General features: G+C 64.6%; 1 protein-coding gene across 3 annotated transcripts; it reads left to right on the forward strand.

Annotated features, from left to right (window-relative positions):
- The first annotated feature begins 293 nt into the window (after positions 1-293).
- ADCY6 (adenylate cyclase 6) lies at positions 294-24881 on the forward strand. Of its 3 annotated transcripts, XM_030554851.1 has the most exons (23): positions 294-411; positions 2937-3083; positions 3563-4421; positions 10698-10847; positions 12082-12203; positions 12613-12724; positions 13011-13138; positions 13656-13814; positions 14931-15072; positions 15271-15399; positions 17005-17030; positions 17291-17438; positions 17704-17801; positions 17994-18081; positions 18399-18515; positions 18818-18976; positions 19587-19762; positions 20869-20904; positions 21335-21464; positions 21947-22210; positions 22643-22847; positions 23135-23259; positions 24141-24269. In XM_030554851.1, the coding sequence occupies exons 3-23, from the start codon at positions 3564-3566 to the stop codon at positions 24267-24269; spliced, it is 3501 nt and encodes a 1166-aa protein (XP_030410711.1). In that variant the 5' UTR covers positions 294-411; positions 2937-3083; position 3563. The 3 variants fall into 3 exon arrangements, with proteins under 3 accessions (XP_030410711.1, XP_030410712.1, XP_030410713.1); XM_030554852.1 differs by lacking the exons at positions 294-411; positions 2937-3083 and having other exon boundaries at positions 3564-4421; positions 24141-24881; XM_030554853.1 differs by lacking the exons at positions 294-411; positions 2937-3083; positions 3563-4421 and adding an exon at positions 10091-10304 and having other exon boundaries at positions 24141-24879.
- The last annotated feature ends 1322 nt before the right edge of the window (positions 24882-26203 follow it).

Genomic DNA, 26203 nt, shown 5'->3' on the forward strand with positions numbered 1-26203 from the left:
TGTGTGTTGCAGCCTGTGTATGTGTTGCTGTGTGTACACGTGTATGTGTTGCAGTGTGTGTGTTGCTGGCTGTATGTGTGTGTGTGCGCGCGCGTCTCCCCCCACTGAAATATTCCGCGGCCCCCGCATCCCATCGCGGCGGGGCGGGGGGAGGCGAAAAGGCCCCTGCGCCTTTAAGGCCGCCTGGCTGGCGAGCCCCGCGCGGAGCGCACCGAGCGCCGGGAGCGGGGCGAGCTTGTGGATCCGGGCTAGAGGGCGTTTACCCCGGCCAGCGACGGGAGGGCCCGGCCCGGCCCGGCCCAGCAGCGCCATGGAGCGAGGCTCGGCCAGCCACTAGCCGGAGCCGGAGCCGGGAGCAGCCCGCGGGGCCGGGATCGGCCGGGGACAGGCGGCGGCGGCGCAGGACTGGAGGTGCGCGGCGGGGTGCGGTGCCTTGCACCGGGGGGCTGCAGCTGGGGCCGGGAGCGCAGGGCAGAGGCGCAGGCCGCGCTGTCTGGAGAGGGGAGCGCCAGCGGGGCCCTGGCGCGGCGCAGGAGCCTGGAGCCCGGGGCGGGGGGGACCCCTCGGGTGGGGCCGGGCGGTGCAGCCCGTCGGGGGACACCCGCAGAGCGGGCTGGGCAGGAGCGACTCTCCCGGGACCGCGGGGCGACGGGAGTATCCGCGCCCCCGGGAAGCCCGCAGGAGCCCTGCAGCCGGGGTTAATCTGGGAGGGGGGAACGGGCCGCTCCCCCCACCATGGGGCTGGGGGGTGGCTCCCCGGGGCCTGTGGCGAGGAGCCCGCCTGGGCCAGCCTGTTTACGTGTCGGGTTTGGGGTGATGGGGGGGCGTGTCATAGGTGCCTGTGTAAGACAAGTGCCCCAAATAGCGGGTCTGTCCCCATAACATCGGGACACCCCAGCGCCGCCCCTCACACCTCCCAGCAGGGCTGATATAAATTCTGCCCTTCGTCTCTGGGTCACACTGTGCCACCATCAGGTGTCCTCGGCCAAGCAGGTGCAGGCTGGGTGACCCCTGTGGCCTGGGGAGCTGGCGGTGCAGCCGGTGGCTCAGGAGATGCACACCCCCATGCTGCAGGGCCCTCCACTGAGGAAGGTGGTGACTGTGGGCTGAGGTGTAGAACCAAGATCCTGAACTGGCTGAGGCCACCAGAGGATCCTGCCTGGGAGTCGGGGTTCTGACCCCCCGTGTCCTGGCCAGACTCCAGCTCCAAGCTATTCTGCTTTCCTAAAATCCCTCTGTGGGTTGTAGCCCACTTCCTGTCCTGAGGTGCTGCCTGGCTGTTAATCAGCTGCCACTTCTCAGCCCAGAGGTGGGCACATCTTGGTGCTGGGTGAAGGAGCTCTGCAAGATGCTCTGAGGTCCCTGGCTGGAAGGGGGTTTGTGGGGCAGGGAGCCGGCCCTGGGGAGGGTTGTGCCGTGTCCCCGCAGGAACGGGGAGTGATGTCATGGCGCTGATGCTGGCTCCCGGGATGTAGATAAGGGCCGTGTAGGAGGAGACAGAATAACTCTCCGAAGAGGCTGGAGCTGAACGAGTGCAGGCTTGGCCGCCATTCAAGACAAATAGAGTTTGAAAGCAGAAGATTATTCGAGTTTTGTTGCATACTGAATTACTCAGGCTGGGCTGGGGGAGGGGCCCTGGGGCCACAATAAAGGGCTCTGGTGGCTCTGTCACATGCGGGGCAAGTCCCTAACAGCCCTGGGAGTCGTGAGCAGAAGTCCAGGAATGGGACTGCAGGGAGCTGCGGGTCAGGACTGAGGGGCACCGGTGGGGAGCCCAGGGCTGGGATTGCAGGGAGCTGAGGGTCAGGACTGAGGGGCACTGGTGGGGAGCCCAGGGCTGGGACTGCAGGGAGCTGCGGGTCAGGACTGAGGGGCACTGGTGGGGAGCCCAGGGCTGGGACTGCAGGGAGCTGCGGGTCAGGACTGAGGGGCACCGGTGGGGCTGGGAGTGGAGAGCCCAGGGCTGGGATTGCAGGGAGCTGAGGGTCAGGACTGAGGGGCACTGGTGGGGCTGGGAGTGGAGAGCCCAGGGCTGGGATTGCAGGGAGCTGCGGGTCAGGACTGAGGGGCACTGGTGGGGCTGGGAGTGGAGAGCCCAGGGCTGGGATTGCAGGGGTCTGAGGGTCAGGACTGAGGGGCACCAGTGGGGCTGGGAGTGGGGAGCCCAGGGCTGGGATTGCAGGGAGCTGAGGGTCAGGACTGAGGGGCACCGGTGGGGCTGGGAGTGGAGAGCCCAGGGCTAGGATTGCAGGGAGCTGAGGGTCAGGACTGAGGGGCACCAGTGGGGCTGGGAGTGGGGAGCCCAGGGCTGGGGTTGCAAGGGGCTGCAGGTCAGGACTGAGGGGCACCAGTGGGGCTGGGAGTGGGGATTCCGGGGCTGGGGTGCATGGTCAGTTTAAAACACTGGGACAGCCCTGACATGGTCATACTCTGAGCAGGATCCTCTGCGGGGCTGGAGCCAGGCTCACGGCCTGTCATGGTCGCCAGGTCCCCTCACGCCGCCTGGTCTCTCCCCCATGGTGAAGTGCTGGAGTGGGAGGAAGGATTCCAGGGAGTTACCCACAGGGACCCCTTGCCCAGTCCTGAGATGCAGTTGCCTCTGGGCTGGGGCACAGGGCCATTTAACAGCCGCACAGGAGTTCAGAGGGAAAAGTGAACAGATAGCGTGTGTGTATGTTGCGTCCCCTTGACTGCCTTTTGCCCCCCACCCCGGCGCTGAGCTGTGGGGGTCGCTGTGCTGTGCCCTAGCCTTGGGCTGATCTCTGGACAGTCAGGGATAGGTGACCTGGGCGATGGGCCCATGTCTGTCTGTCTCTGCTGGTGGCACTGGGGAGTTGGTGTTTGTTCCAGGGGGTTGAGGTTGTCACACGGGGAGGGCCTGGAGGGCTGGGATACTGAGCTTACCTGATGCCCTCTCCTGCCTCCTCTGCTTTCAGGTGCCTGGCCCAGCCTGCCCTGTGCCCGCCCCATGCCTAGCTGGACGTGAGGTGGAGCCAGGGCACTGCCCTCCTGCCGACTTGTTGGGTTAAATGCCGGCTCATCCCGTGCCAGCTCAGTGCTCCTGGCACAGAGCAGCCACCCAGGTGAGTTTTCCTGGGAGATAAATTTTGGCGGAGTTGGTGTGCTCTGTGGGTTGGAATTGGGGGTTGGAGGAAGCAGGACATGTACAGCCCCCCCACCCCTCCCGTGCCTGCCAAGGATCTTCCTGGGGTCTCACTGCACCCCCCACATGCAGCTTGTCCTCCTTGTGGACCCTCAGGTTGGAGTCTCCTAGCAACACCCCCCACTGGCTGGGTGCCCTGTACTGCAACCTCATATTGAGACTCTTCTTTCCCCCCCCCCACACCTTCTGCTTGTCCCCCCCCAACTCCTGGGTGCCCACCTCTGCCATATGCTCAGTGCTGGCATCTCCTGTGCCCCCTCAGCACTGATGCCTCCCGCCCCTGGCCTTTCCATGCCCCTGGGCACCAGTACCCCCGGGTGTCCCCTTGACATTGATTTCCCCTCCCACGTGCTCTGGCCCGCCCGGGTGCTAATGCCCCTCTCTCCTTGGTACCCACAGCATGTCGTGGTTTAGCGGCATCCTGGTGCCCAAGGTGGACGAGCGGAAGACGGCATGGGGGGAGCGCAATGGGAAAAAGGGGCAGCGCCCGCGCTCCTCGCTCTGCAGCCCACGCTACATGAGCTGCCTGCAGGACCCCGAGCTGGAGCGGGGCACCCACCCGCGGGCCGGCCTGGGCCTGACCTGCTCCTGGCAGGAGGACCACTACAGCAAGAAGAGCCTGGCTGGGGGTGCCGGCGACCTGGGGCTGAAGTCGGTGGACTTGGGCTTTGAGGACGGTGAGGCCAAGGGTCCGAAGGTGGCGGAGGGGGTGGCCAGGCGCGGGGAGCAGCTGTCGGCAGGCGAGTGCTGGCAGCGCCTCCTGCAGGTTTTCCGCTCCAAGCGCTTCCAGTCGGCCAAGCTGGAGCGTCTCTATCAGCGCTACTTCTTCCAAATGAACCAGAGCAGCCTGACGGTGCTGATGGGGGTGCTGGTGCTGGTGTGTGGCGTGATGCTGCTTTTCCACTGCCTGCCCGGCGCCCCCCACGTGCGTTACACCGCTGCGCTGGCTGTGGCCACCTCCCTCTTCCTGGTGCTCATGGTGCTGTGCAGCCGCAGCGCCTTCCCCCAGGACTCCATGTGGGTGGTGAGCTACCTGGTGCTGGCCGCGCTGGGCGGGGTGCAGGCCCTGGGCACCCTCATGGCCTCGCCACGCAGCGCCTCCGAGGGCGTCTGGTGGAGCGTCTTCTTCATCTACATCACCTACACCCTGCTGCCCGTCCGCATGCGGGCCGCTGTGGGGGCTGGCGCCCTGCTCTCCGCCCTGCACCTGCTCATCACCTGGCACCTCAACGCCAGCGACCCCTTCCTCTGGAAGCAGGTATGGGGTGGAGGGGGGGGCAGGGCCTCCTTTGGGGGCTGCGGGGTGTTGTCTGCTGGGTTCAAGGAGGGAATGTGTGGGGTTGGTGCGGTCTGAGGGTGTGCCCAGCAGTGGGGGCTCCACCCCCCCCACAGTGGGTTTGTGTGTATGTGATGGGGGGAGCATCCCGACAGTCCTGGGCCTGGCCTGACCCCTGAGCCAGTCCTGCACCTGGGTCACCTGGATACAGGACAATGGGCAGCTGGGTGTGGGGCTGGGTGGGGTGGGGGATGTTTGTCTCTGGGGGAATGATTAACCCAGTAGGGCCCTGCTTCCCGCCTGTCTCTCTTTGCTCCAGCGGGCCGGTGGGGCCCAGCGCTGGCTTCTCTGCCCAGTGGCGCCCCATTCCCCTCTGACTGGGGGCCCGGTGCCCGTCCCCCCCATCCCTTCCCGGGCAGGTTCGCCAGAGATGCCAAGGAGTGAATGGGCCACTGGGGCTGCTCCCCTGTCTCCCAATGAGGCCCCTGTGGAGCTGGGCTGAGGCATGGGGGGGTGAGGACAGCTCTCCTTGCTGCCAGGCCCTCTGTGCATGGACCCCCCCCCGGGGGTGAGGGCGAGGGGAGCCATGGGAGTCAAGGCCTGGCACTAGCAGACAACGGCAAAGCCGAGGTGTGTGTGGGGGGGGGGTCTGGCCATGCCACCACCCACCCCAGGGGCTGCCAATAGGGAGGGCAATGGGACAGGGGGGCATCTGATCCTGGGGGTGAGTGCTGCAGTGCCCCCACCCTGAGGGCTGGGCTCCTGCTCTCTGGGGGGAATGCAGCTCCCACGCTTCCATTCAGCAGGTGGTTTCCATGGCAATACACGGAGCACGGGGGGGGGCAGCTTCTGATTAGAACCACATGTTTCTAGTGATGCAGAGCCCCCGCCGGGGGTGAGGGGAGGGACCATGTGGGGGGTTGTCATGTAAATATGGGGCCCGGAGGGGGCCTGTGGCCAGAGCTGAGGAGAAGCAGCCAGGAGCTCTCCTCCCCTGGGGCCCTGTTCCATTGCCCCATTAGCACCCCCCAACCCTTAGTGTGGCTGGCACGGCCCCCCCAGGGCCCCTGGAATGGGGCTGTCCCCCTGACTCCCATGCTCCACTTAGACCCTATCTCCCTACGATCCATGTCACCTCAGTGGGCAGCAGAGCTCAGGAGTGGGGGGGCGCTGTCTGTCCTCTGTGCTAGAGGATGCAGGGGGGTCGGCTGGGGGGCCACCCTGTCCCCAACCACAGGAGGGTTTAATCCGTCTAATTACTGATGAATTTGCCTCTTCCCTGTGGAATACAACTGAGGGGAAGTTTCTCCCCCTAGCAAACATTCTGGGGGTGCTGGGGACAGGGAATCTGTCTGGGGGTTCGGTGTGGCCCCAGGGCATGTGGTCCTTGAGGCTGCCCTGCCCACCTGAGTTGGCGTATTGGCCTCTTTGTGCTGCTCACATCATGTGGTGGGGAGTTTCACTGGCCGTAGCATTTTGGAAAATCTTTTGTGTGTAAATTTTAATTCTATATTTTAGTTTAATTCCCTGCAGTCAAAGGCCGCCTCCTGCCCCATTTTTCGGCCCCGCCCCACACTTAAGCACCACCTCCTGTCCCCCTTTGCCACCCTTGAGCGCTGCCTCCTGCTGCCCCCGCCCCAGGGGTGGATAGGACCATTCCTTGTGTCTTGTCCCCAGGGGTGGGGGGCGGTACACAAAGCCTTCTATTGTGGGCCAGGGGTTTTCTCGAGAGGGCGAGGGGTCACACTGGACAAAGCCCTCTATTGTGGGGCTGGGAGGAGACTGTTTGTGGGAGGATGGGAGTGGGGCATGAGGCCCTCGAGGGCAGAGGGGACAGGATGTTGGGGTGAGGGTGAGTTTCAATCCCGGGGGTGGGGGGAGTGACTCCGGCCCCACCCAGAGCCAGGAACACAACTAACGGGGGGACAGTGCATGATAAAAGTGCGTGGGGGGATGAGGGTCAGACGCAGGGGTGAGGGGCGGCGCTGCTCAGAGGAACTCTGCTCCAGTATCCCCTCTGGCCTGGTGGCTGGCTGGCCGGGGGCAGGCTGACGAGGGGTCCCGTGGCTGTGTGGGGCCGTGGATGGGGTGTGTAGACGAGATGTGGGGTGCCTGGCGGTGGGGTCTCACTGAGTGCCCGGCCCATGGGGGAGATGTCAGCCGGTGTCCCCAGCAGACTGTGAGACCAGGATGGGGATTCAGGCAGGTCTGCCAGGGCCTCATCCCCCGTGGGGGGCTGGGGGCCCCAGGGTGGGACATTGGGGAGGGGTGGGATGAAGCATGCCCTTGTGTACGTTTGAAGGTGACTGGGAGCCGGCGAGCTCTCAGGGGGCACAGGACCCACTCGTGGTACATGCGAGAGGCTGGGGAGGGGGCTGCAGATCCCTGTCCTGGACCTGCTGAGGGTTGGGACTCCAGGCCCCTTTTGTCTGGGCATTGGGGGGGTGGGTTTGTTTTTGTCGGATGCCAGGGTCCAGTTGCACCATCTGCCCAGACAGGGTGGTTTGATCTAGGGCGTTGCCCTGGTGCCACCTCCATCCCCAAAACTGGCTGCTCCCCCCGCTTCCCATAATTCCTCAGGCAGCTGCCATGTGCAGAGACCCTTCCCCCTCCCCTATCTGGAGTCCTGTGGCAGAGCTTGGCGCTGGTGGTGGCTGGAGCTGCCCCAGGGGAGGTCATGGCGGGGGGGCGGTGGCAGGGGCAGCCCCTGCCTGTCGCCTTGGGGTCGGACGTCTGGATGGCCCATGACACGGCTCGTGCCCGCACATGCGTGTGCAAAGTGGAGGCCCCTCGCTCAAGCACCTCATGTGCGTAGGGTCATGTCACTGCTTGTGCACCATAAGCACCTTGGGAGAGGGGGCGTGGGCACTCTCCCTGCCCTCCTAGTGCTGCCCTGCCCCCAATCTGGTGACTCCCTTGGCCATGTCTTAGCGCTGCTGCTGTGGGTGCAGAGTAGGGGGTGGAGGTGGCCACGGGGTCGAGGCAAACACCCTTGGCAGGTCCCTCATCTCACTTCCCCCACCCCCCCGATTTTCCAGCCATGGCCCATGCATCCCTCTGGCCCGGTTGCATGGGGGTGGAAGACAGGCCCAGGGCCTTTGGGAAAGCCTAGGCTGGGGGAGGGGGGGCAGCCAAGCCCGATGGCTCAGCTGGGGGATGCGAGCGGCTGCCCTTGTCAAGGCTGAGTCCCTGAGGCAAGAAATCAGGGGCCCCTTGGGGGGGGGGGCAGAAGCACGGTGAAGGGGGCTCCGGCTGTCTTCTGGCCCCCTGTGGGACCCGGACTCCTGGGTTCCATTCTCCACACTGCTGAGTGCCCTGGTCTGACTCCCATCCCTGCTCTGTGCCTGAGGGTAGTCCATACCTCCAGTCTCTGCTCCTGGGGCACTGGCTCAGGCTGGGGGGCGGGGGTCGCTCTGTGGGGCTAAACCTAGCAGGGTAGATGTTCCCATTGGGGTGGAGGCCAGGCTCTGGACCCTCCCCCTCAGGGGGGTTGAGTCCTGGGCTCGGCCTGAGCCCCCACAGCTGCTGCTCCCTAGCAGGAGCCCGACCTGGTTGACCTGGCTTAGACTCGTGGCTGTGGGTTTTCTTGTCTTGTGCAGTGTAGGTCAGGGGGTTTCAACCTCTTTTCATTTGTGGACCCTTAAAAGATTTCGAATGGAGGTGCCAACCCCTTTGGAAATCGTAGCTACAGTCTGCAGCCCCCACCGTGTAGCTGTCCCCTCGGTATTCCCAGGAGAGGCAGGTGCTGCTGACCCTGCCGGAAGGGGACTAGCGAGTCAATGTCCCTGCAGAGCTCGGAGCACAGGGGGGCTGGGGACAGCTAGGCCTTGGGGTGTCCTGGAGCTGCGCCCCCTCCCACCCAGCCAGCTCCTCTTGTTGGCTGTTCCTTGAGGATCCCGCGGCCCTCTGGAGCGAGGGAGCCTCTCTCACATCTTCTCCCTGGCTTCCCCCTACCCCCTTCCTATCAGTGTAGGTCTGACCCAGCCACTCCTGCGATGCGGCCAGTGCTGGGGTGGGACGTGGCAGCTGCAGCTGGGGGGCATGAGAGACAAAGGAGGGCCCTGAATTGGCTGAGGGGGCGGGAGTGGCTTTAATGTGCCCACTTCATGCAGGGCATGGCGGTAAATAGGAACTCCCCCGGAAGGAGTGATGGCGTGGGGCAGGGGGTGGGTAAGGGGCCCTGCGGGCAGTGTGCCAGCAGGCTGAGTGTGTGAGGGACACAGAGCACTGGGGAGCACAGTGTGCACGGCTCTTGGAGGGGTTCACACTGCAGGGGGTACAGTGTTGGGGAGGTATTGGGGGGCAGGGTTCTGTTCTGGGTGACATGCCATCTCATGTGGTGTTCTTCCCCATCCCCTGGCCTGAACCCAGCTCTGTCGCTCCAGGGTGCGGGGGGAGCCTAGTGCTGGCTGTGAATCACTTCCCCCCCATATATGGTTACCTCCCCCTCCCCGCTCCAGCCCTGTTACCCCCTCCACACGCCGGGCTCAACTCAACTCAACCCCTCAGGGCATCCTCGGAAGGGAGGACTGGTTCTCCTCACCTGCCCTTGCTTTGGGGGGGCAGGGGCAGCACCAGGCAGCCCCCAGGGACATCTGGTTTCTGAAAATCCATCTGACTGGGCCCGTCCTGTGGTGTGTGTTGGGGGCAGTGTGCCCTGGGGGAGCCCACGTCCCAGGGGCGGGGGGCATTTGCACTGGCTGGCTCTTGGGAGGCCCCAGGGGGTAGTTATTTTCAGCTGCTCTGCAGGGAGCTGTGTTCCCAGGCCCTGTTGACCAGCTGCCCGGTAGCCATGGGGGCTGGGCCCCCCCCCCCATCCCCGCTCTGGGAACCTGGCAGGACTTTCCACGCTGAAAAGTGAAACAGGGATTTGAGTGCCTGCTGGAGGGCGGGGCTGTGTCCTGGTGCCCCGTGCAGCCACCGTGGGGGGGTTCTGTCAATGTATGGTGGGGCAGGGGCACAGGATACAAATTCCAATGTACCAGGCAATGCCTCAATCCTTTTTACTTTGGTAAAAATCCCATTTGGGCTGGGTCAGACCCCCAGCCCCCAGGGTTGGGGCCTAAGCCCCAGAACCTAGAACTGTTCATGGGGAGGGGGGTGAAAGTTACGTCTCCCCCTCCCCATGCCCTGCATGTAGCCAATCAATGGTTTGAAAGCAAAGTGCTGCTGGCCGGTTGGTGGGGGCGAGGGAGAGACTCAGGGGAGCTGGAGTCCTGCTGCTCCGAGCTGGGGCTGTTGGGGTGTGAGCTGGGGGGTGTTACATAGTCTAGACCCGTCAGGCCCTGAGCTGAGGGTGCCCCCCCCCGCATGGTCCATGGCCAGGCTGGGCTGGGTCTGGCGCACAAGTTGCTGTGTTCATCTGGACGGGATGCGATAGCGCTGACCCTGCACTGCCCGGCTATAAATAGACCTGGCTGGGGGCCCTGGGGGGGAGGGGGCTGGGAGAACCATGGCAAACGTGCAGCTCCTGCTAAATCCATCTCCGCTCCCCCCCGTCCCCCCCCAACAGCTTCCTCCTGCTTCCGAAGCGGTCTGGCAAGCCCGCGCTCAGAGCTCCCTGTCCCCAGTGCCCTGTCCCTGCTGGGAATACTGGGGGGGCTCAGGCCAGGCGACAGGATGGGGGTGTCTGCAGGGCAGAGAGGAGTGGGGGATGGGGGTCCTGTAGATCCCACCACTGACCCCAGCCCCATGTGTCCTGGGGATGCACCAGCTCCAACCGGCTGGCACCCAGCAGCCCCAGGGGGATTGTGGGGTACAGCCAGCCAACCCCCAGTTCTGCTTCCCCCACCCCAAAGGGACTGGAGCTCTGCCTAACTGGGCCGCACCCCGCCTTGGAGGGGGGCAGAGAGATGTGTCTCAGTGGTGAGTTGGAAGGGTGAGCTCCTGTTGGCGGGGGTGGTGGGAGAGGGCATCAGAGACTGGCCTCTAGTACAGGGCACTGCTGCAAGGAAGCTCACAGCAAAGGGAAGGTGGGAGGTGCTTGTCTGATGCTCAGAATATGGGGTTGTAAGGGAGCCCCCATCCCCATCTTGCCTCACTAAGGGGTGCTGAGCCCTACTGCTCCAGCCCCAGATCTCAGGATCACCCCTGAACCTGCCCTCTCTCCGTGCCAGCCTGCCTCCTGCAGCTCATGGGTGGGTTGGGGGTGCAGTATCCTGTTTGGGGGGCTATGTGTTTGCAAGGGGGTGGGGTGGGGAGGAGTGCTGTCTGGGTTGGGGTTTTGGGACTGACCCTCCCCTCCCCTCTCGACCCCAGCTCAGCGCCAACGTCCTGATCTTCCTTTGCACCAACATCATCGGGATCTGCACCCACTACCCGGCCGAGGTGTCGCAGCGCCAGGCCTTCCAGGAGACCCGTGGCTACATCCAGGCCAGGCTGCACCTGCAGCGGGAGAACCGGCAGCAGGTGGGTGGGGAGGGGCAGGGGTTGGGTAAGTGCAGCAGCCCCACCCCCCGCACTGTGCTGGGGGGGTGTCAATAACGGGGGGGCCGACTGGGGTTTGGTTGGGAGTTGAGGGAAGAGGCTTATAATGGATCATGAGGTGTGGGATGCATTCACGGGGGTGCCGTACGTCAGACACACCGGGCGTTGTCCCACACTGCTCGGTGCTGGGTCCAGTTCTGGCACGGTGCTGCGGTGGGGGGGGTTAGTGCGTGAGAGGCCGGAGCAGAGCACCAGGAGCAAGCCAAGGGTTCGAGCCCCTGGCCTGGGAGGAACGATTCACACCTGGCACGGGGAGTCTGGAGTGAGGGGGGGACCTGCGAACTCTGCAGATCTGTTGGGGCTGACAGGCATCGACTGTTCTCTGCGGCCACTAAAGGGACCTGTGGTTTGGGGGTGGGGCGACAGTTTCACTTGTGATTGTCAGTGACAGGAGTGTGATTTCAGAGGTTTGGGGGTGTCAGTGATGGGTGTGGTTTGGGGGCACAGAAGGGTCTGATTTGGGGGTGTTGGTGATGGGGGCGTGGTTTGGTGGCACAGGGGGATGGTTTTGGGGTGTTGAGGCTGGTTTGGGAGACACAGAGCGGGTCAGTTTGCATGCACAGAGGACTGGTTTGGGGGTTTCAGTGATTTGTCTGGTTTGGGGGTACAAAAGGGTCTGGTTTGGGGGTGATAGGGCTGGTTTGGGGGGCACAGAGGGGTCTGGTTTGGAAGTGTCAGTGATGGGTCCGGTTTGGGGGGCACAGAGGGGTCTGGTTTGGGGGTGACAGGCCTGGTTTGGGGGCACAAAGTGGTGTGGTTTGGGGGTGTTGGTGACGGGGCACAGAGGGGGTGTGGTTTGAGGGCACAGATGAGTCCGGTTTTGGGGTGATGGGGCTGGTTTGGGGGGCACAGAGGGGTCTGGTTTGGGGGTGATGGGTCTGGATTGGGGGCACAGAGGGGGCATGGTTTGGGGGCACGGAGGAGTCCTGTTTGGGGTGATGGGGCTGGTTTGGGGGGCAGAGAGGGGGCCTTTGGGGGTGACAGGGCTGGTTTAGGGGCACAGAGGGGTCCTGTTTGGGGTGATGGGGCTGGTTTGGGGGGCAGAGAGGGGGCCTTTGGGGGTGACAGGGCTGGTTTAGGGGCACAGAGGGGTCCTGTTTGGGGGTGATGGGGCTGGTTTGGGGGTGTTGTTGACGGGAGTGTGGTTTGGGTGCAGGAGCGCCTCCTGCTGTCGGTGCTGCCCCAGCACGTTGCCATGGAGATGAAGGAGGACATCAACACCAAGAAGGAGGACATGATGTTCCACAAGATCTACATCCAGAAGCACGACAACGTCAGGTGCGGGGGTGGGGAGCTGGGTGCACGGGGACCCCAGGTGCTGCTGGGGGGCCCTGTCTGGGGGGTCTCCTCTGCACCCATGGGAGTCACCCTGGGTAACGGGCCCGGCCTGGGCCACTGCCACAGGGCCCCGTTGGCAGCGAGAGCAGCTGGGTACCAAGGGACACGCAGGGTTGCAGGGGCCTGTGGGGCTCTGGGGCTGGGAGTGTGGGGGGAGCAGCCCCGGGCATGGCAGGGTGGGGACCTGCCCTTGAGGATTCTCGGCTGAGGCAGTGGGTATTGGGGTGCCTGGGGGGCACCTGGCTGTCTGGGGCACAGGGAAGGGGGTTGGAGGTGCAGGCACTTTGGGACCTGGCGGCTGAGGCGGGGGGAGTGTCTGAGTCTCCACTCACTCTCCCCTCCTCTGCAGCATCCTGTTTGCAGACATCGAGGGGTTCACCAGCCTGGCCTCCCAGTGCACGGCCCAGGAGCTGGTGATGACGCTCAACGAGCTGTTTGCACGCTTTGACAAGCTGGCCTCGGTGAGCATGGGCGTTGGGGGGGGCTTTGTGTTCAGGGGGTGCCCTGGGAGGGGGTGGGGCCCTGGCTGGGGGCTGGGGGGACGTGGGGTGGGGTAGACAGGGAGCAGGGCAGAGGGCTGGCTGGGTGCAAGAGGATGGGAGCTGGGTGAGCGGCTGGCTGGCTGTGGTTGGCGAGGGGGGAGCAGGGCTGGCAAGGTGGTGGGCGGGGTCTGCCTGTGGGCTGGCATCACTCTGCAGACTCCATGAGGTCCCCTCCTTTCTGAGCCCCCCTCTGCCCCTCTCCCAGGAGAACCACTGTCTGCGCATCAAGATCCTGGGTGACTGCTATTACTGCGTGTCAGGGCTGCCCGAGGCACGGGGGGACCACGCTCACTGCTGTGTGGAGATGGGGGTCGACATGATCGAAGCCATCTCGTGAGTTGTGGGGGGAAGCCCTGGGCCCGCTGCTCACATCGTCACGCCCACGTGCTTGTGCAGTACACGCAGCCCCCAGCCTCGTGCATGGCACACACTGATTATGCACAGGCACCTGCAGCACACGGTGCACACTTGGTGTTGGTGCAGTGCACGCTTGCCGTATGTACAACACGCACCATGGACCCGCTCCGTCTGTTGATGCATACATGCTACACCCAACCCATGTGCTCCGGGTGCTCGCTCTGCTCACGCAAACGCTCCCCGACTTGTGCGGCAGACAGGGTCATGCCCAGGGTCACGGCCAGAGCTGGCACACTCAGGCAGGATGAGGTGCCCCTGCCGTGCTGCTCACGAGTGGCTGGATGGTTCACATCACCTGCCCCGGACACATCTGTGTCTCGCCAGCCTGGCACGGCCGTGACTTGCCATTGTTCTCTGCATGGCGAGCAGGTCACACCCGCTCCCTTGTGCTGCGGGGGGTTGGGCAGGTCTGACGCTCTCTGTGCCCCCCCAGGCTGGTGCGCGAGGTGACAGGGGTGAACGTGAACATGCGGGTGGGCATCCACAGCGGGCGCGTGCACTGCGGGGTGCTGGGGCTGCGCAAGTGGCAGTTCGACGTCTGGTCCAACGACGTGACCTTGGCCAATCAGATGGAAGCTGGAGGCAAAGCTGGGTGAGTGGAGGATGCAGTGGGGGCTCCCAGCTAAGAAGGATCAGGCTGGGGCAGTGCTTAGATGGGAGCCCCCCGGGAAACAGCCTGTGTGGTGGCCCCTCTGTGCTGCAGGGGGCAGGTGGGGGCCCAGTGGGTGCAGGGGGGCACTCTCCTCAGTGGGTGCTGGGGGTGCTGTGCTGTGGGGGGCCCAGTGGGTGCTGGGAGTGCTGTGCTGCAGGAAGCACGGGGCAGGTGGGGGCCCAGTGGGTGCTGGGGGTGCTGTGCTGTAGGGTGCCCAGTGGGTGCTGGGAGTGCTGTGCTGTGGGGGGCCCAGTGGGTGCTGGGAGTGCTGTGCTGCAGGAAGCACGGGGCAGGTGGGGGCCCAGTGGGTGCTGGGGGTGCTGTGCTGTAGGGTGCCCAGTGGGTGCTGGGAGTGCTGTGCTGCAGGAAGCACGGGGCAGGTGGGGGCCCAGTGGGTGCTGGGGGTGCTGTGCTGTAGGGGGACCAGTGGGTGCTGGGAGTGCTGTGCTGCAGGAAGCACGGGGCAGGTGGGGGCCCAGTGGGTGCTGGGGGTGCTGTGCTGTAGGGGGCCCAGTGGGTGCTGGGAGTGCTGTGCTGCAGGAAGCACGGGGCAGGTGGGGGCCCAGTGGGTGCTGGGGGTGCTGTGCTGTAGGGGGCCCAGTGGGTGCTGGGAGTGCTGTGCTGTGGGGGGCCCAGTGGGTGCTGGGAGTGCTGTGCTGCAGGAAGCACGGGGCAGGTGGGGGCCCAGTGGGTGCTGGGGGTGCTGTGCTGCAGGGGGCCCAGTGGGTGCTGGGAGTGCTGTGCTGCAGGAAGCACGGGGCAGGCGGGGGGTGCTGGGGGTGCTGTGCTGCAGGGGGCTCGGTGGGACACATTCCCCAGCAGGGGGTGCTGGCCCCAGTGCAATGCTAGGAGGCTGCACTTCGGGGTTCTCAGTAGGGGGCACTCTCCTCGCAGTTCCCTCCTGTGGCTGTGTGTTAAGCAGCTACTCTGCCCTGCCCCAGAGAGTGGGGGCCCTGTTCCGGGGACTCTCGCGCTGGGTGTGCGGTGGGTTACACAGGGAATGGGGGGGGGCATGACTCTCTGGCTCAGTGTCCTGCCCTCCCCCTTTCCCCCCAGGCGCATCCACATCACTTGGGCGACGCTGCAGTATCTGAATGGGGACTACGAGGTGGAGCCCGGCCATGGGGGCGAGCGTAACGCCTACCTGAAGGAACACAACATCGAGACCTTCCTCATCGTGGGCTGCAGCCAGAAGCGCGTGAGTCCGGAGGGCGGGGGTGGGGGTAGGGGCGATGCGTTCCCGGCACAGGGGGCTGCGTCTCTGGGGGGTGAGCGTTCGGGGCTGGGGGCGGGGGCTGACTCTAGTGGGGGTTGGGGGGAGGGACGCTCCAAGGGATGCTGGTGGCATCTGCCTCAGCGGGGCCCCTTCACCCTGCCCCCTCCTCTCCCTGAGCAGAAGGAGGAGAAGGCCATCCTGGCCAAGCTGCAGCGGGCGCGGGCCAACTCCACGGAGGGGCTGGTGCCGCGCTGGGTGCCCGACCGCTCCTTCTCCCGCACCAAGGACTCCAAGGCCTTCCGGCAGATGGTGAGTCGGGGGCAGGGGGAGGGCGCTGGGGGTTCTTCCTCTGCCCGGAGGCGAAGGAAGGAAGAGGGTCTCCATCAGCTGGAGTCTGGGCCTGGCCAGGGGAGGGGTAGGTCTTGTTGCTCTGCATGTCAGGGGTTCCCCTAACCAAGGCGGGGGGCATGTGGGAGTGGGGTCCCACCATGCATTGACCCCTCTGACATCGCTGCTCCATGCCCCCTCCAGGGGTCCCTCAGTCCTGTCTGGACAGCGGGGCTCCCCCCACCCCCACCTGCCAATGTGCCCCCACTTCTGCCCCCTCCCCTCACTCCAGTGCTTTGAATTGGTTTTCCCCAGCTTCCTGCCCCCCCCCCCCGGGGGCTGCGCTGGGAGCAGGGGGTGAGGAGCTGCTCATGCGCTGGCTGCACTGGCAGGGGGGCAGTTCATCCTCACGACACATGTGGTTGGTTGCTATGGAATGTGTTGGGCTGGTTGCTATGGAATGGCTTGTTCGCATGGTTGCCGTGCTGCCGTTCGTTGTCATGACGCCAGGCGCTAGGGCATGGCTGGGCTCTGGTGTGGCCCCAGGCACCAGAGTACAGTCTGCGGCGTTTGCCCTGCCAGTTGCCTTAGTTTGGTGCGTGGTGCCGGTTGCTATGGCGCAGTCCAGCATCAGTTGCCATGGAATGGCTCACTGTCAGCCTGGATCTGGTTGCCATGAAGCCGGTTGCTATAGCACAATCTCTCATCTGTGCTGTGCCTGTTGCCATGGCACAGCTGCACGTGGCTGCCCTACTGATTCCTGTGGCGCGGTTGCCTGGGTGGGCAGTGTGGTGGGGCAGGTGGGCCAGTACATCCTGCTGGGAGAGCCCGTCTCTGGGCCAAGCCATGAGGCCAGTGTCCGGAGGTGGGGAAATGGGGCATGGGAGCCGCACGGGGCCGCTCCTGCTGGTCCAGCCTGGCTGTGGAGCGGAGGAACCCCTAGATCCCTCCTGCCTCGCGTCCCCCCCTTCCTACCGGTGCTGCCCAGCTCCCTTTCCATGGGGCACAGGCCCAGGGCTGCAGCACTCCTGCCCTGCTGTAGGTTGCCTGGGCTCCAGTCAGCTGGTGAAGGGCCCCTCCCACATGCCCTGCCAGGGAACAGCACCAGGAGCTGGGGAAGGTTGCACAGGGCCAGCGGTGGTGATGTGGCTGTCCCAGGGGAGAGGATGCTGCACTGTGGGCAGCGTGGCTTTGTGGATGGAGACTCGGACTCCTGGGTCCTGTCTCTGGTGTCTGCCCCTGCTCTGCTGTGATGCCTCAGGCAAGTCTCTGCCTCGGTTTCCCCTCCCGTCCCCTGCCTGTACACAGCACAATGCCCAGGAGGTGGCGCACTCTGCTGAGTGGCAGTGTTAGCTTGGGAGCAAGGGGGGCAGGATCAGTCAGAAGGATCTTGGGGGAGCCCAAGTGCCTGGGGGGCTGTAGCTGGGGACTAGGCAGGGAATTTCCCAGCCCTGCCCGGCTGGGAGCAGGAGGTCCTCACTCCCTGCTGGTGCCATGGGGGGCGGGGACCCTGAGGCTGCTGTGCTCCCCCTTCATGGGGAGGAGTGACACCCTGAATCTTCACTAACACTCTCTCTCTGTCTGCAGGGCATTGAGGACACCAGCAAAGACAAGTAAGTGGGCCCAGCCCCGGGGGGTCCCCTCGCTGTGGGGCCCGAGAACTGCCTGCCCGGACGTCTGGGCTGGGGCGAGTGGGCCTGGTGCAGATGGCCTGGGCTGGGGCACGACCCCGGCTCCATGCCAGGGGGCAGGTGCCCCAAGAAGGGGTCACAGCTTTGCAAACTGCAGTAAAAGTGGGGTGGCAGCAGGGGGGGCTCCTGGTGCAAAGGGGGACAGGGAGGCTGCCGTGCTCACACCCCCCGTGACCCCACAGCCGCAGCACGCAGGAGGCCCTGAACCCCGAGGACGAGGTGGACGAGTTCCTGGGCCGGGCCATCGACGCCCGCAGCATCGACCAGCTGCGCAGGGATCATGTCAAGAAATTCCTGCTGACTTTCCAGACGCCGGAGCTGGAGAAGAAGGTACCAGGGCCCTCTGTCCCCCCTGCATCCTGCCTCACAGTGGGGGGCCTCTGTTGCCCCCCCCATCCTGCCCTTCGGCCCCCAACCTCCAGTCTCCCCTTTACCCCCCCGCTCATCCCCCATCCTCTGGCCTTGCTCCTTCTCTCAGCCCCACCAGGGCTCAGAGAAAGGCCCCTCCCCCCCGGTAACAAACTACCCTCCCCCACGTAGTATGGCTGTCCCCTCCATCCCCTCCCAGCAGTAACCCTGCCACCTCTCCCCACAGTACTCCAGGAAGGTGGACGATCGCTTTGGGGGCTACGTGGCCTGCACTCTGCTCGTCTTCTGCTTCATCTGCTTTATCCAGATTGTGATGTTCCCACGGTAAGTCATCCCCCCCCTCAGCTCCGTGCCCTCCCACAGCGCTGCAGCCCCCCTCCACGCCCCGTGTGGTCCCAGAGCAGGCCTGGCTTCAGCATCTCCACCCTGCCACTCTTGCTCGTACTCAGGCCAGGCAGCCTGCGCCCTGTGGGGCCAGAGGCTGGCGGGAGGCTCACGGTGCCCCTCTCTCCACAGCTCCCCATTGATGCTCGGTGTCTACGTCAGCATCTTTGTCATCCTGGCCAACATCCTCTTCGTCTGCGCCGTCTACTCCTGCCTCAGCGTGAGTCTCAGCTCTGTGCTTGTGCGTGTCAGCACCCTCTGCTCCGTCAGCGTGCAGGCCAGCTCACTGGGGGGCTGAGCCCTCCGGAGGCTGCCCGGTGTGAGTGGAGGGAAGGGTGTGCAGGAAGGCCGAGGCCCTGTCCTGTTAGGGGGGCAGGGCATGTGGGGAGGTTGCTCCTCTCAGGCCAGACTGATTGGGACTGTCGTGCAAGGCTGGATGGCTAGGGGGGAGGGGGCTGTTGTGCGAGGACAGATGGCAGGGGGGCTGTTATGCGAGGCTGGAACCCCTTTCTCAGCCCTCTTTCTCCCCCACCCCAGCTCTTCCCTGCAGCCCTGCAGCGGGTCTCCCGGAAGATCGTCCACTCACGCACCCACAGCACCTTCATTGCCGTCTTCACCATCCTCCTCGTCTTCATCTCGGCCTTTGTCAACATGGTACAGCCCTGCGGGGGAGGAGGGCCTGCCTGTGGGGGTGGCGCGGTACAGAGTGATGGATGGGGGACATTGGGGGGGGAGGCAGGGAAGCTGGGGAGATGGGAGGAGGGGCGCGGTACAGAGTGGGAGCTGGGGTGGTAAATGGCCAAGCTGGGGCACCCCAATACTGTCCAAGATGACACCTGAAGAGACCTGTCCCTTGGCTCTGGGGTGCTGCCTTCCAAGCCCCCCCAGGGGAGGAGGGGTCATGGGGTTCCCCCACCCCCACACTGTCCCTATCGCCCCCTCTGGTCTCTCTGCAGTTCGCCTGCAGCCACATGCCCCTGCGGGACTGTGCCGCCCGCACCCTCAATGTCACGCCCGAGGCCGTGGGGCCCTGCCAGCTCCGCACCCTCAACTTCTCGCTGGGCTCGGACGTGCCCCCTTGTGACGGGGATGCCCCGGCCTGCAACTTCCCCGAGGTGAGAGCCCCTGAGAGCAGGGGGCGCGGTGTGCGGGGCTATAGCCATGGGGGTGCTGCAGGGAAACCCCCTTCCCATGTGCAGAGTGCCAGTGCCCTTGTCGGGTACAGCGAGGGCCCCCTCGGGCAGGGGCCGGGAGGTGAGGATGGGAGTCCGTGGGAGGTGTTGGGCCCTAGAGGGGTCTCCCAGGGGGTGTGGATGCTGTAGTGTAAGCCCAAGGTCAAACTCAAGCCTGACCCCCGCCCATTCCGTCCACACACACAAGTGGTGCTTGACCCAGGACCCCGTGGGGGGAGGGGCCGAGCCGGGAGCTGCAGTTCCAGCCCTGTTGCTTTGCAGTGCAGATGTGGCCCCACTGGCCTTGTGCTCAAAGGATCCGAGTTTTGGTGTCCTCTGGACGGTCCCGTTTCCCCCACGAGCCGGGACGAGAGCGGCCACGTTTTGGGACGTGGGCAGCTGGCCTGGGCGCGTCCCGCGGGGTAGACCCAGCGTTCCCCATTCCCACCCTGGGGTTCTGGAGAAGCAGGCCCTCGGGCTGCCCCCGAAGTGCCCCTGCCCTGGGCCCCTGCTGCAGCACGGCTGCGCCCTGACGCCTCTCTGCCTCCCCCAGTACTTTAACTACAGCATTGTGCTGAGCCTGCTGGCCTGCTCAGTCTTCCTACACATCAGCAGCATCGGGAAGCTGGGCCTCATGCTGGCCATCGAGGGGCTGTACCTGGTGCTGGCCGAGGGACCCGAGGCGCCGCTCTTCGACAACTACGACCTGCTGGTTGTGGCCAATGCCATGTGAGTGCCCAGTGCCCTGAGGGCCAGGGCTCTCCCCCCTTCCCCCGCCAGGGCCGGGGCTCCACCTCCCGTGATATTTCTCCGTGCACCCAGGGCTGGGAGTCACCTGCCTCCAGCGAGCGGGAGCCTTGCTTGTGTGTGTCTAGTGCCAACTCCTCGAACCCCCTGCCCTGTCGCCACCCAGACACTCCTGTACCAGCCCCTTCTCCCCTGGACACGGGCAGAAGCATGCCCCAGTCTGAATGCGTCGGCACAGGGTCAGCCCCTTGCTCCAAACCGTAGCGTCAGAGTTTGGAAATCGTGGAGTTCATGAGCAAGGAGAACGGAGACCAGAGGGCTGCAGATCAAATCCGAGTCTGCTTCCTGGCCACCGATTCCGCTCATCCAGCCTCTGCGGCCACCCGTCCCTCACAGCTTCCAGCCAAGGCTGGCTGAGGGCCCGTTACCAGAAACAGTCACGCTGCCAATAGCGTCCTGGGTGCAGGATCGAGGGGCATGTCCCTCGCCTGCTCCCTCTGTCCCCCAACTCACTGCCCCACAGTCAGGATCACCCCCTGGCTTATTCCCTGCTGCGTGACCCCTCCCTTTGATTTAGGATGTCAGTGACGGTGTGGTGTGAACTGATGTGATTCACACACACACACACACACACACACACACACACACACACACACACACACACACACACACACACACACACACCAGGTGAGCAAATATCTTTCCTCTGGCAGAAGACCTGTTTGTCAGCTCCCTGGGCCAGACCTGGCTCTGTGCGTAACGCCCTGTATGTGCGTTTCACGAGGGCCGTAACGACCGGCGTGACCTGGCTTTCATTTCACACCTCACGTGAGACTCTCCGGTGACTCGGAATGTACAGTTCAGGGTCAGGATATTCCTGTAACCCTGGCCGTTGGTGGGGGCTTATGGGGCTCTGCTCCCCTAGATACCCCCAAGGGCCCAGCCAGACTCTTGGGGGTACCTTGTCCCTGTCCCTCACCGGGCCCCGCCTGTCTGCCGCTGGGGGTTCCAGACTGTGCCCCCCACCCAGGCGTGGGGCTGTGGTGTTCAGCTGTCTGTAACTGCTGTCTCTCTCTTCTCTCTGCTAGTCCGGCCTTCAACGAGACCCAGTGGGGCTCAGGATGGTGAGTGGGGAGGCGGGCCCGGGGGGAGCTGGGGATTGGGGTGGGGGTCTGGGGCAGATGAGGGACCTGTGGGGGCATTATGTGGGGATTGGGCTGGAGGGTATTGGGGGGGTTTGGACTTGGGGCAGGGGAAGGGGTTGCAAGGGAACATTACTGGGGGGCTGGGGCAGGCAAAGGATCTGTGTGATATTGTGGGGGGTTGGGTCTGGGGCAGGTGAGGATTCTGGGGTCCCCCAGGCCTTTGCTGCACTGCCCTGTGGGGTATGGCTAGTGGTCAGCAGGTCCATGGCTGGGGACAGTGAGTGCTCTGGGGATTTCCCCCCCGGCCTCTAGTGTGCTGTGGTCTCCCTGCCCCCAGCTCGGGAGGGTGGGTGCATTGGGGTCCCTGGTGCCTTGTTGCAGCCTGACACCCCCTGCCCCGTGCCCCCAGCCTGGCGGAGGAGAAGGTGGCGCTGAAGTACATGACCCCTGTGATCCTGACTGTCTTCGCCCTGGCGCTCTATCTGCACGCTCAGCAGGTGGAGTCCACGGCCCGGCTTGACTTCCTCTGGAAGCTGCAGGTAGGGAGGGGCCTGGGAGTGGAGGCATCCCAGGGGGTGGGAGGGAGGTGTCTGCTCTCCCCCATGGGAGAAGCAGCTGGGGATGGGACATCCCTGGGGTGGGAACCTGCCCCCCACCACAGAGGGTTGTTCCTGGGGCGAGGAGGGACAGCGTGTCCTGAAGGCTGGCACATGCCCTCATGTCGCTTGCTTGCAGGAATCCTGCACTTCACTCCTCGCACGAGGCTGGCCAGCCCCTTCCCCAGCTGCCACCCTTGCACATGCACGTCCTGCTCCGTGCTCGTGCACCAGCAATGCTGGCTGCTCCCAAATCTCCCACAGGGCAGAGCTGGGGGGGGGGCTCAGTTTGGTGCCGGCCCCCCCAGTGGAGCACTGCTGGAGAAGGCCTCAGGATCGCTTTTGGGAAGCGTTGGGGGGAGCGACCATTGGCTCCCCCAGCGGGACAGTGCTTGAGCGGCACCCTGATGCTGGCGCCCCTGCAGGCCACGGGCGAGAAGGAGGAGATGGAGGAGCTCCAGGCCTACAACCGGCGCCTGCTGCACAACATCCTGCCCAAGGACGTGGCCGCACACTTCCTGGCGCGCGAGCACTGCAACGATGAGCTGTACTACCAGTCGTGCGAGTGCGTGGCCGTCATGTTTGCCTCTATCAGCAACTTCTCTGAGTTCTACGTGGAGCTGGAGGCCAACAACGAGGGGGTGGAGTGTCTGCGGCTGCTCAATGAGATCATTGCTGACTTTGACGAGGTGCTGGGCGGGGGGTCCAGGGGCAGCACCCAGGGGCTGTGGGGAGGCAGGGCCAGGGCCAGGGGCAGAACGAGGGGGGGCGTGGTCGGGGGCAGCAGCGATGCATGCTTTGGGGGTGTGGCAACAATGGGGCCTCTGAGGACCCAGGACCCAACTCTGCCCTGGGGGCCAATGGGACATGGGGGCCACGGCTTGGGCCCAGCCCTTGGGGGCGGGGTGGGCGGGGCCCCAGCCCATCAGATCCAGCCCAGTCTGGGAGCGGCTCGAGGGGTGAGGGTCATGGTGGCAGCAGGGCCCTGGTTCCGAGGGGTCACCAGGGAGGGTCGTGTCGCCTGGGGCAAGGGAGCGCAGTGTGGGGTCCCTGGGGAGGGTTGTGCCTGGAGGGGGGGGCCACACAGTGCCCCCTGTAGCTGCGGCCCCCTCCCCCGTCAGATCATCAGCGAGCCGCAGTACCGGCAGCTGGAGAAGATCAAGACGATTGGCAGCACCTACATGGCGGCCTCGGGGCTGAACGACAGCACGTACGACCGGGAGGGCCGGACGCACATCACCGCGCTGGCCGACTACGCCATGCGCCTTATGGAGCAGATGGCGTACATCAATGAGCACTCCTTCAACAACTTCCAGATGAAGATCGGTGAGCGGGGCAGGGCCTCTGCCGGGGTGGGGGAGCGCCATGAGCCCCGCCCCCCAGCTCGTCACTGGCCACTCCTGGGGGTTTCCCTGTGGACACGCAAGAGCATAGGCATGTGCATGCGTGTGCGAAGACACGTTATCACGCGTGTGCGGACGATCATGCGAATGCACCCCTTGCACAGCCTGCCCGCCTGAGCCCACTGCCCGTGGGGGCTGCTCTCCGAGGGGGAGACAGACGGGCTGGGTAGAGCCCAGGGCCATGAGCTCTGACCCTCCCTCTCTCTGCAGGGCTGAACATTGGGCCGGTGGTAGCGGGTGTCATCGGGGCCCGGAAGCCCCAGTACGACATCTGGGGGAACACAGTGAACGTCTCCAGCCGCATGGACAGCACAGGGGTCCCTGACCGCATCCAGGTGAATTGCTGTCCCATCCTGGGCCCTGGTGTGTGTCGTCCCCGTCTGGCTGGGCTGACGGGGAGGCAGTGTCTAGGAACGTTTTCAGGGAAGGGGGGAATTCTCCAGCCCACCTGGGGTGGGGCATCGCTCGGCAAGGAACCTGCCATCTGCTGGCCACTGCCCAGCCCTGCAGCGGGAGGAGGATGGTGCTGATTCCCCCCACACACACCTTGACATCCTCCAAACACTAGTGGGGGGCAGGGGGAAGGGGCAGGATGTATCTCTGGGACTGAGCTGCTGCAGATGTGCTGGTGCATTCTGGGTATCCCTGGTGCGCTGTGAGCCAGGCGGGGGCTGGGATCCTTGTCCCCCTTTTCTGAGGGAGGATGGGCCTGGCCCCGGGTTCTAGAGACAGAACCCAGGCATCCTGGCCCCCGCTTTATGCTGGACACGTTGGTCTGCTTGGCCTCAGTCGAGGAGGGGGCAGTTCGGGGGTGCCTTCACCCGAGGCACTGGGGTGCTGAGCCCAAACCACAGGGTCCTACGTCCCTGACACGCCTTGGGCTGTTACCGCCTGGGTGGAGTTGGAGTCCGAGGCCCCCAGGTCCCACTCGCCCCCGGCTGCTCGAGCTGGAGGCCGAGGTCACCTCGGAGCGTGGCGCTGCCTGGGGGAGTGGAGAAGGCCAGCTGCCCTGCAGGGCTAAGAACCGAAGGTCCCAAGGTCACTAGCAACACCAAGTCTTAACATGGCAGGCGCGTCTGAGCCTCCCCTGGGACCGCGGGGGAGCTGAAGCACTGGGCTGTGGCATCTCTCTGCCCAGGATAGGCGAGGGCACCATTCGGCCCGTGCCCCCCCTGGGGTCCTGGTCTCACTCCTGCCCTCTCTCCTCCTCCCCCAGGTGACGACCGACCTGTACCAGGTGCTGGCGGCCAAGGGCTACCAGTTGGAGTGCCGGGGGGTCATCAAGGTCAAGGGCAAAGGGGAGATGACCACCTACTTCCTGAACGCTGGCCCACCCCGCAGTTAGCGCCAGCTGCGGCCTTTGGCGAGAAGGACCCAGCGTGCCAGAGGGGCCGGGTGGGGCTGCCGCAGGTCAGGCCTGGGCCAGGCTAAGCCGAGCCATTGGGAACCACCCAGGCCTGGATGCCCTCTCCCTGGCCTCAGGTCCATTATTTTGTGGGGTCTTGTAAATGGCTCCAAATTTCAACACCAAACTGAAGAGAGGAAGTGCCGCCGCCCTGAGCCAGCTGAAGGGGTCTTTGCCACCAGGCCTGTGTGGCAGGGAGGCAGGGTTTGGAGGCACCGCCCGGGGGTGTTGAAGAAATATTTTTACAGCAGACTTTTTATTTATTTATTGAGCTCCAGAGCCAGCATGTCGGGGGTGCCCAGGTCGCTCTGTGCTGGGGCTGGCTCAGCGCTGGCCCCGGGTCCCTCTCCCTTTCCAGTGACTGATAGTGAACTTGGGAAAGACAAACCTACCCCCGCCCGCAATCGACCAAAGACAAGGGCATCGGGGGGGCACCTATTGGCCGGGCAGGGGACCCCGCTGTTGTCTGAGCACTTGCGCTGAGGGATCCCTTGGGGGCTGCTTTCCGTGTTTGGGGTGGGGGGATCGTCCCCTTCTGCTGGGGCTGGGGGTAGATGGGTGGGGGGGAGAGGGGGTTTTAAATAGATTTATATTTGAGGACTCTTCTCCCGTTGGCCTCCCATCCGCTTGGTGTGACTTTCACCAGTTGTGAGGCCTAAGCCAGAGGAAGGGTGGGGGCATGGGAAGGGGCTGGACAGTTCTTATTTGCCAAAATTGCCTCCTGTTGCTGGGAGGAGGGAAGAACAGCTAAATGGGGGGGGGAGGTGAGTAGCTCTCAAGGGGTGGGACCTGCTGGTGTCTTTTGGGGGTGGGCAGGGACTGACTCCTGGAGATTGGTGACTCCAAAGAGACGTGTCTCTGGATTCATGGGGCTGTGGCAGGGCTGGGGGCAGGAGCTGAGCCCCCCAACCTTGGGCACCCCCCCCACTGTGTCCAGGGAGGCTAGGGTGGGGGTATTTGTCTGTCTGTGCGTAAATCTTGCTGCCTGCTCCCAGCCTGTTGGGGCAGGGGGTTGGGCACTTTCATCTTGCTTGGGACCCAGGCCCTCTTCAGCTTCTCCTGCCACTTCTCAAGGTTGGGAGGTCCCTTCTCCAGCTGGGACCCAGCCCCCCCCAAAGCATTGACACCCCCTCAGCCTCCTCCCTGGGCCAAGCTGCCCATGTGCCAAATTCCCAAGTGCCACGCAGCCCATCCTGGCCTCGGTTCTGCTCCCCACCCCACTACCCTGAGAATTTGCCCTGTGCCCCCAACCTCCCTAATATTGCTCCCCTCCCCCATGGCCACCCAGCCACTAGGACCTGTTCTTTACTGGGACTTGCTGGTGAGCCAGACCCCGCCCCTCCCCAGCCATTTGGGGGTGCCAGCTGCTGGGAACTTTCCCTGCTAGCCTTATGTGAACAAACACCTCCCTCAGCTCCAGTGGGTCCATGACCCCAGAGAGGGGCAGTTTACACCCAGCTCCCCAGGGGCGAGGAATTCCCCAGATGAGGAGCTTAGGCCCCCCCCCCCATGGCTCCAGGCACAGGTGGGAGAGGGGGGTGTCTCCTCCCCCAGATAAAACTTGAAAATAAAAGGTGGAGGCTGAGATTTGCCTGGCCTCAGCACTCCTAGGTCCCCAACCCCATGAGGCTGAGCCTGTGGGTGCCTCCTGCCCCAGCTGGGGGTGGGGGGCTTCCTGGACAGTGACTGACTGCAGGACTAGCCTCCCCACCCCCACCCCCCTGTGTTGACCAGGGCCAGTCCCCTTCCCCCACCCAAGAGCCTTACTGAGCAGCTCCAGAGAGATGGGCTGTGTGCCTGGCGCTAGCAGGTATGGGGCAGGAGAGTGGGTCCAGCCCTCAGGCTGGGGGGTATTAAATAATGGGGCATTTGCG

Source organism: Gopherus evgoodei, chromosome 3, assembly GCF_007399415.2.
Source record: "Gopherus evgoodei ecotype Sinaloan lineage chromosome 3, rGopEvg1_v1.p, whole genome shotgun sequence".
Lineage (NCBI taxonomy): Eukaryota > Metazoa > Chordata > Testudines > Testudinidae > Gopherus > Gopherus evgoodei.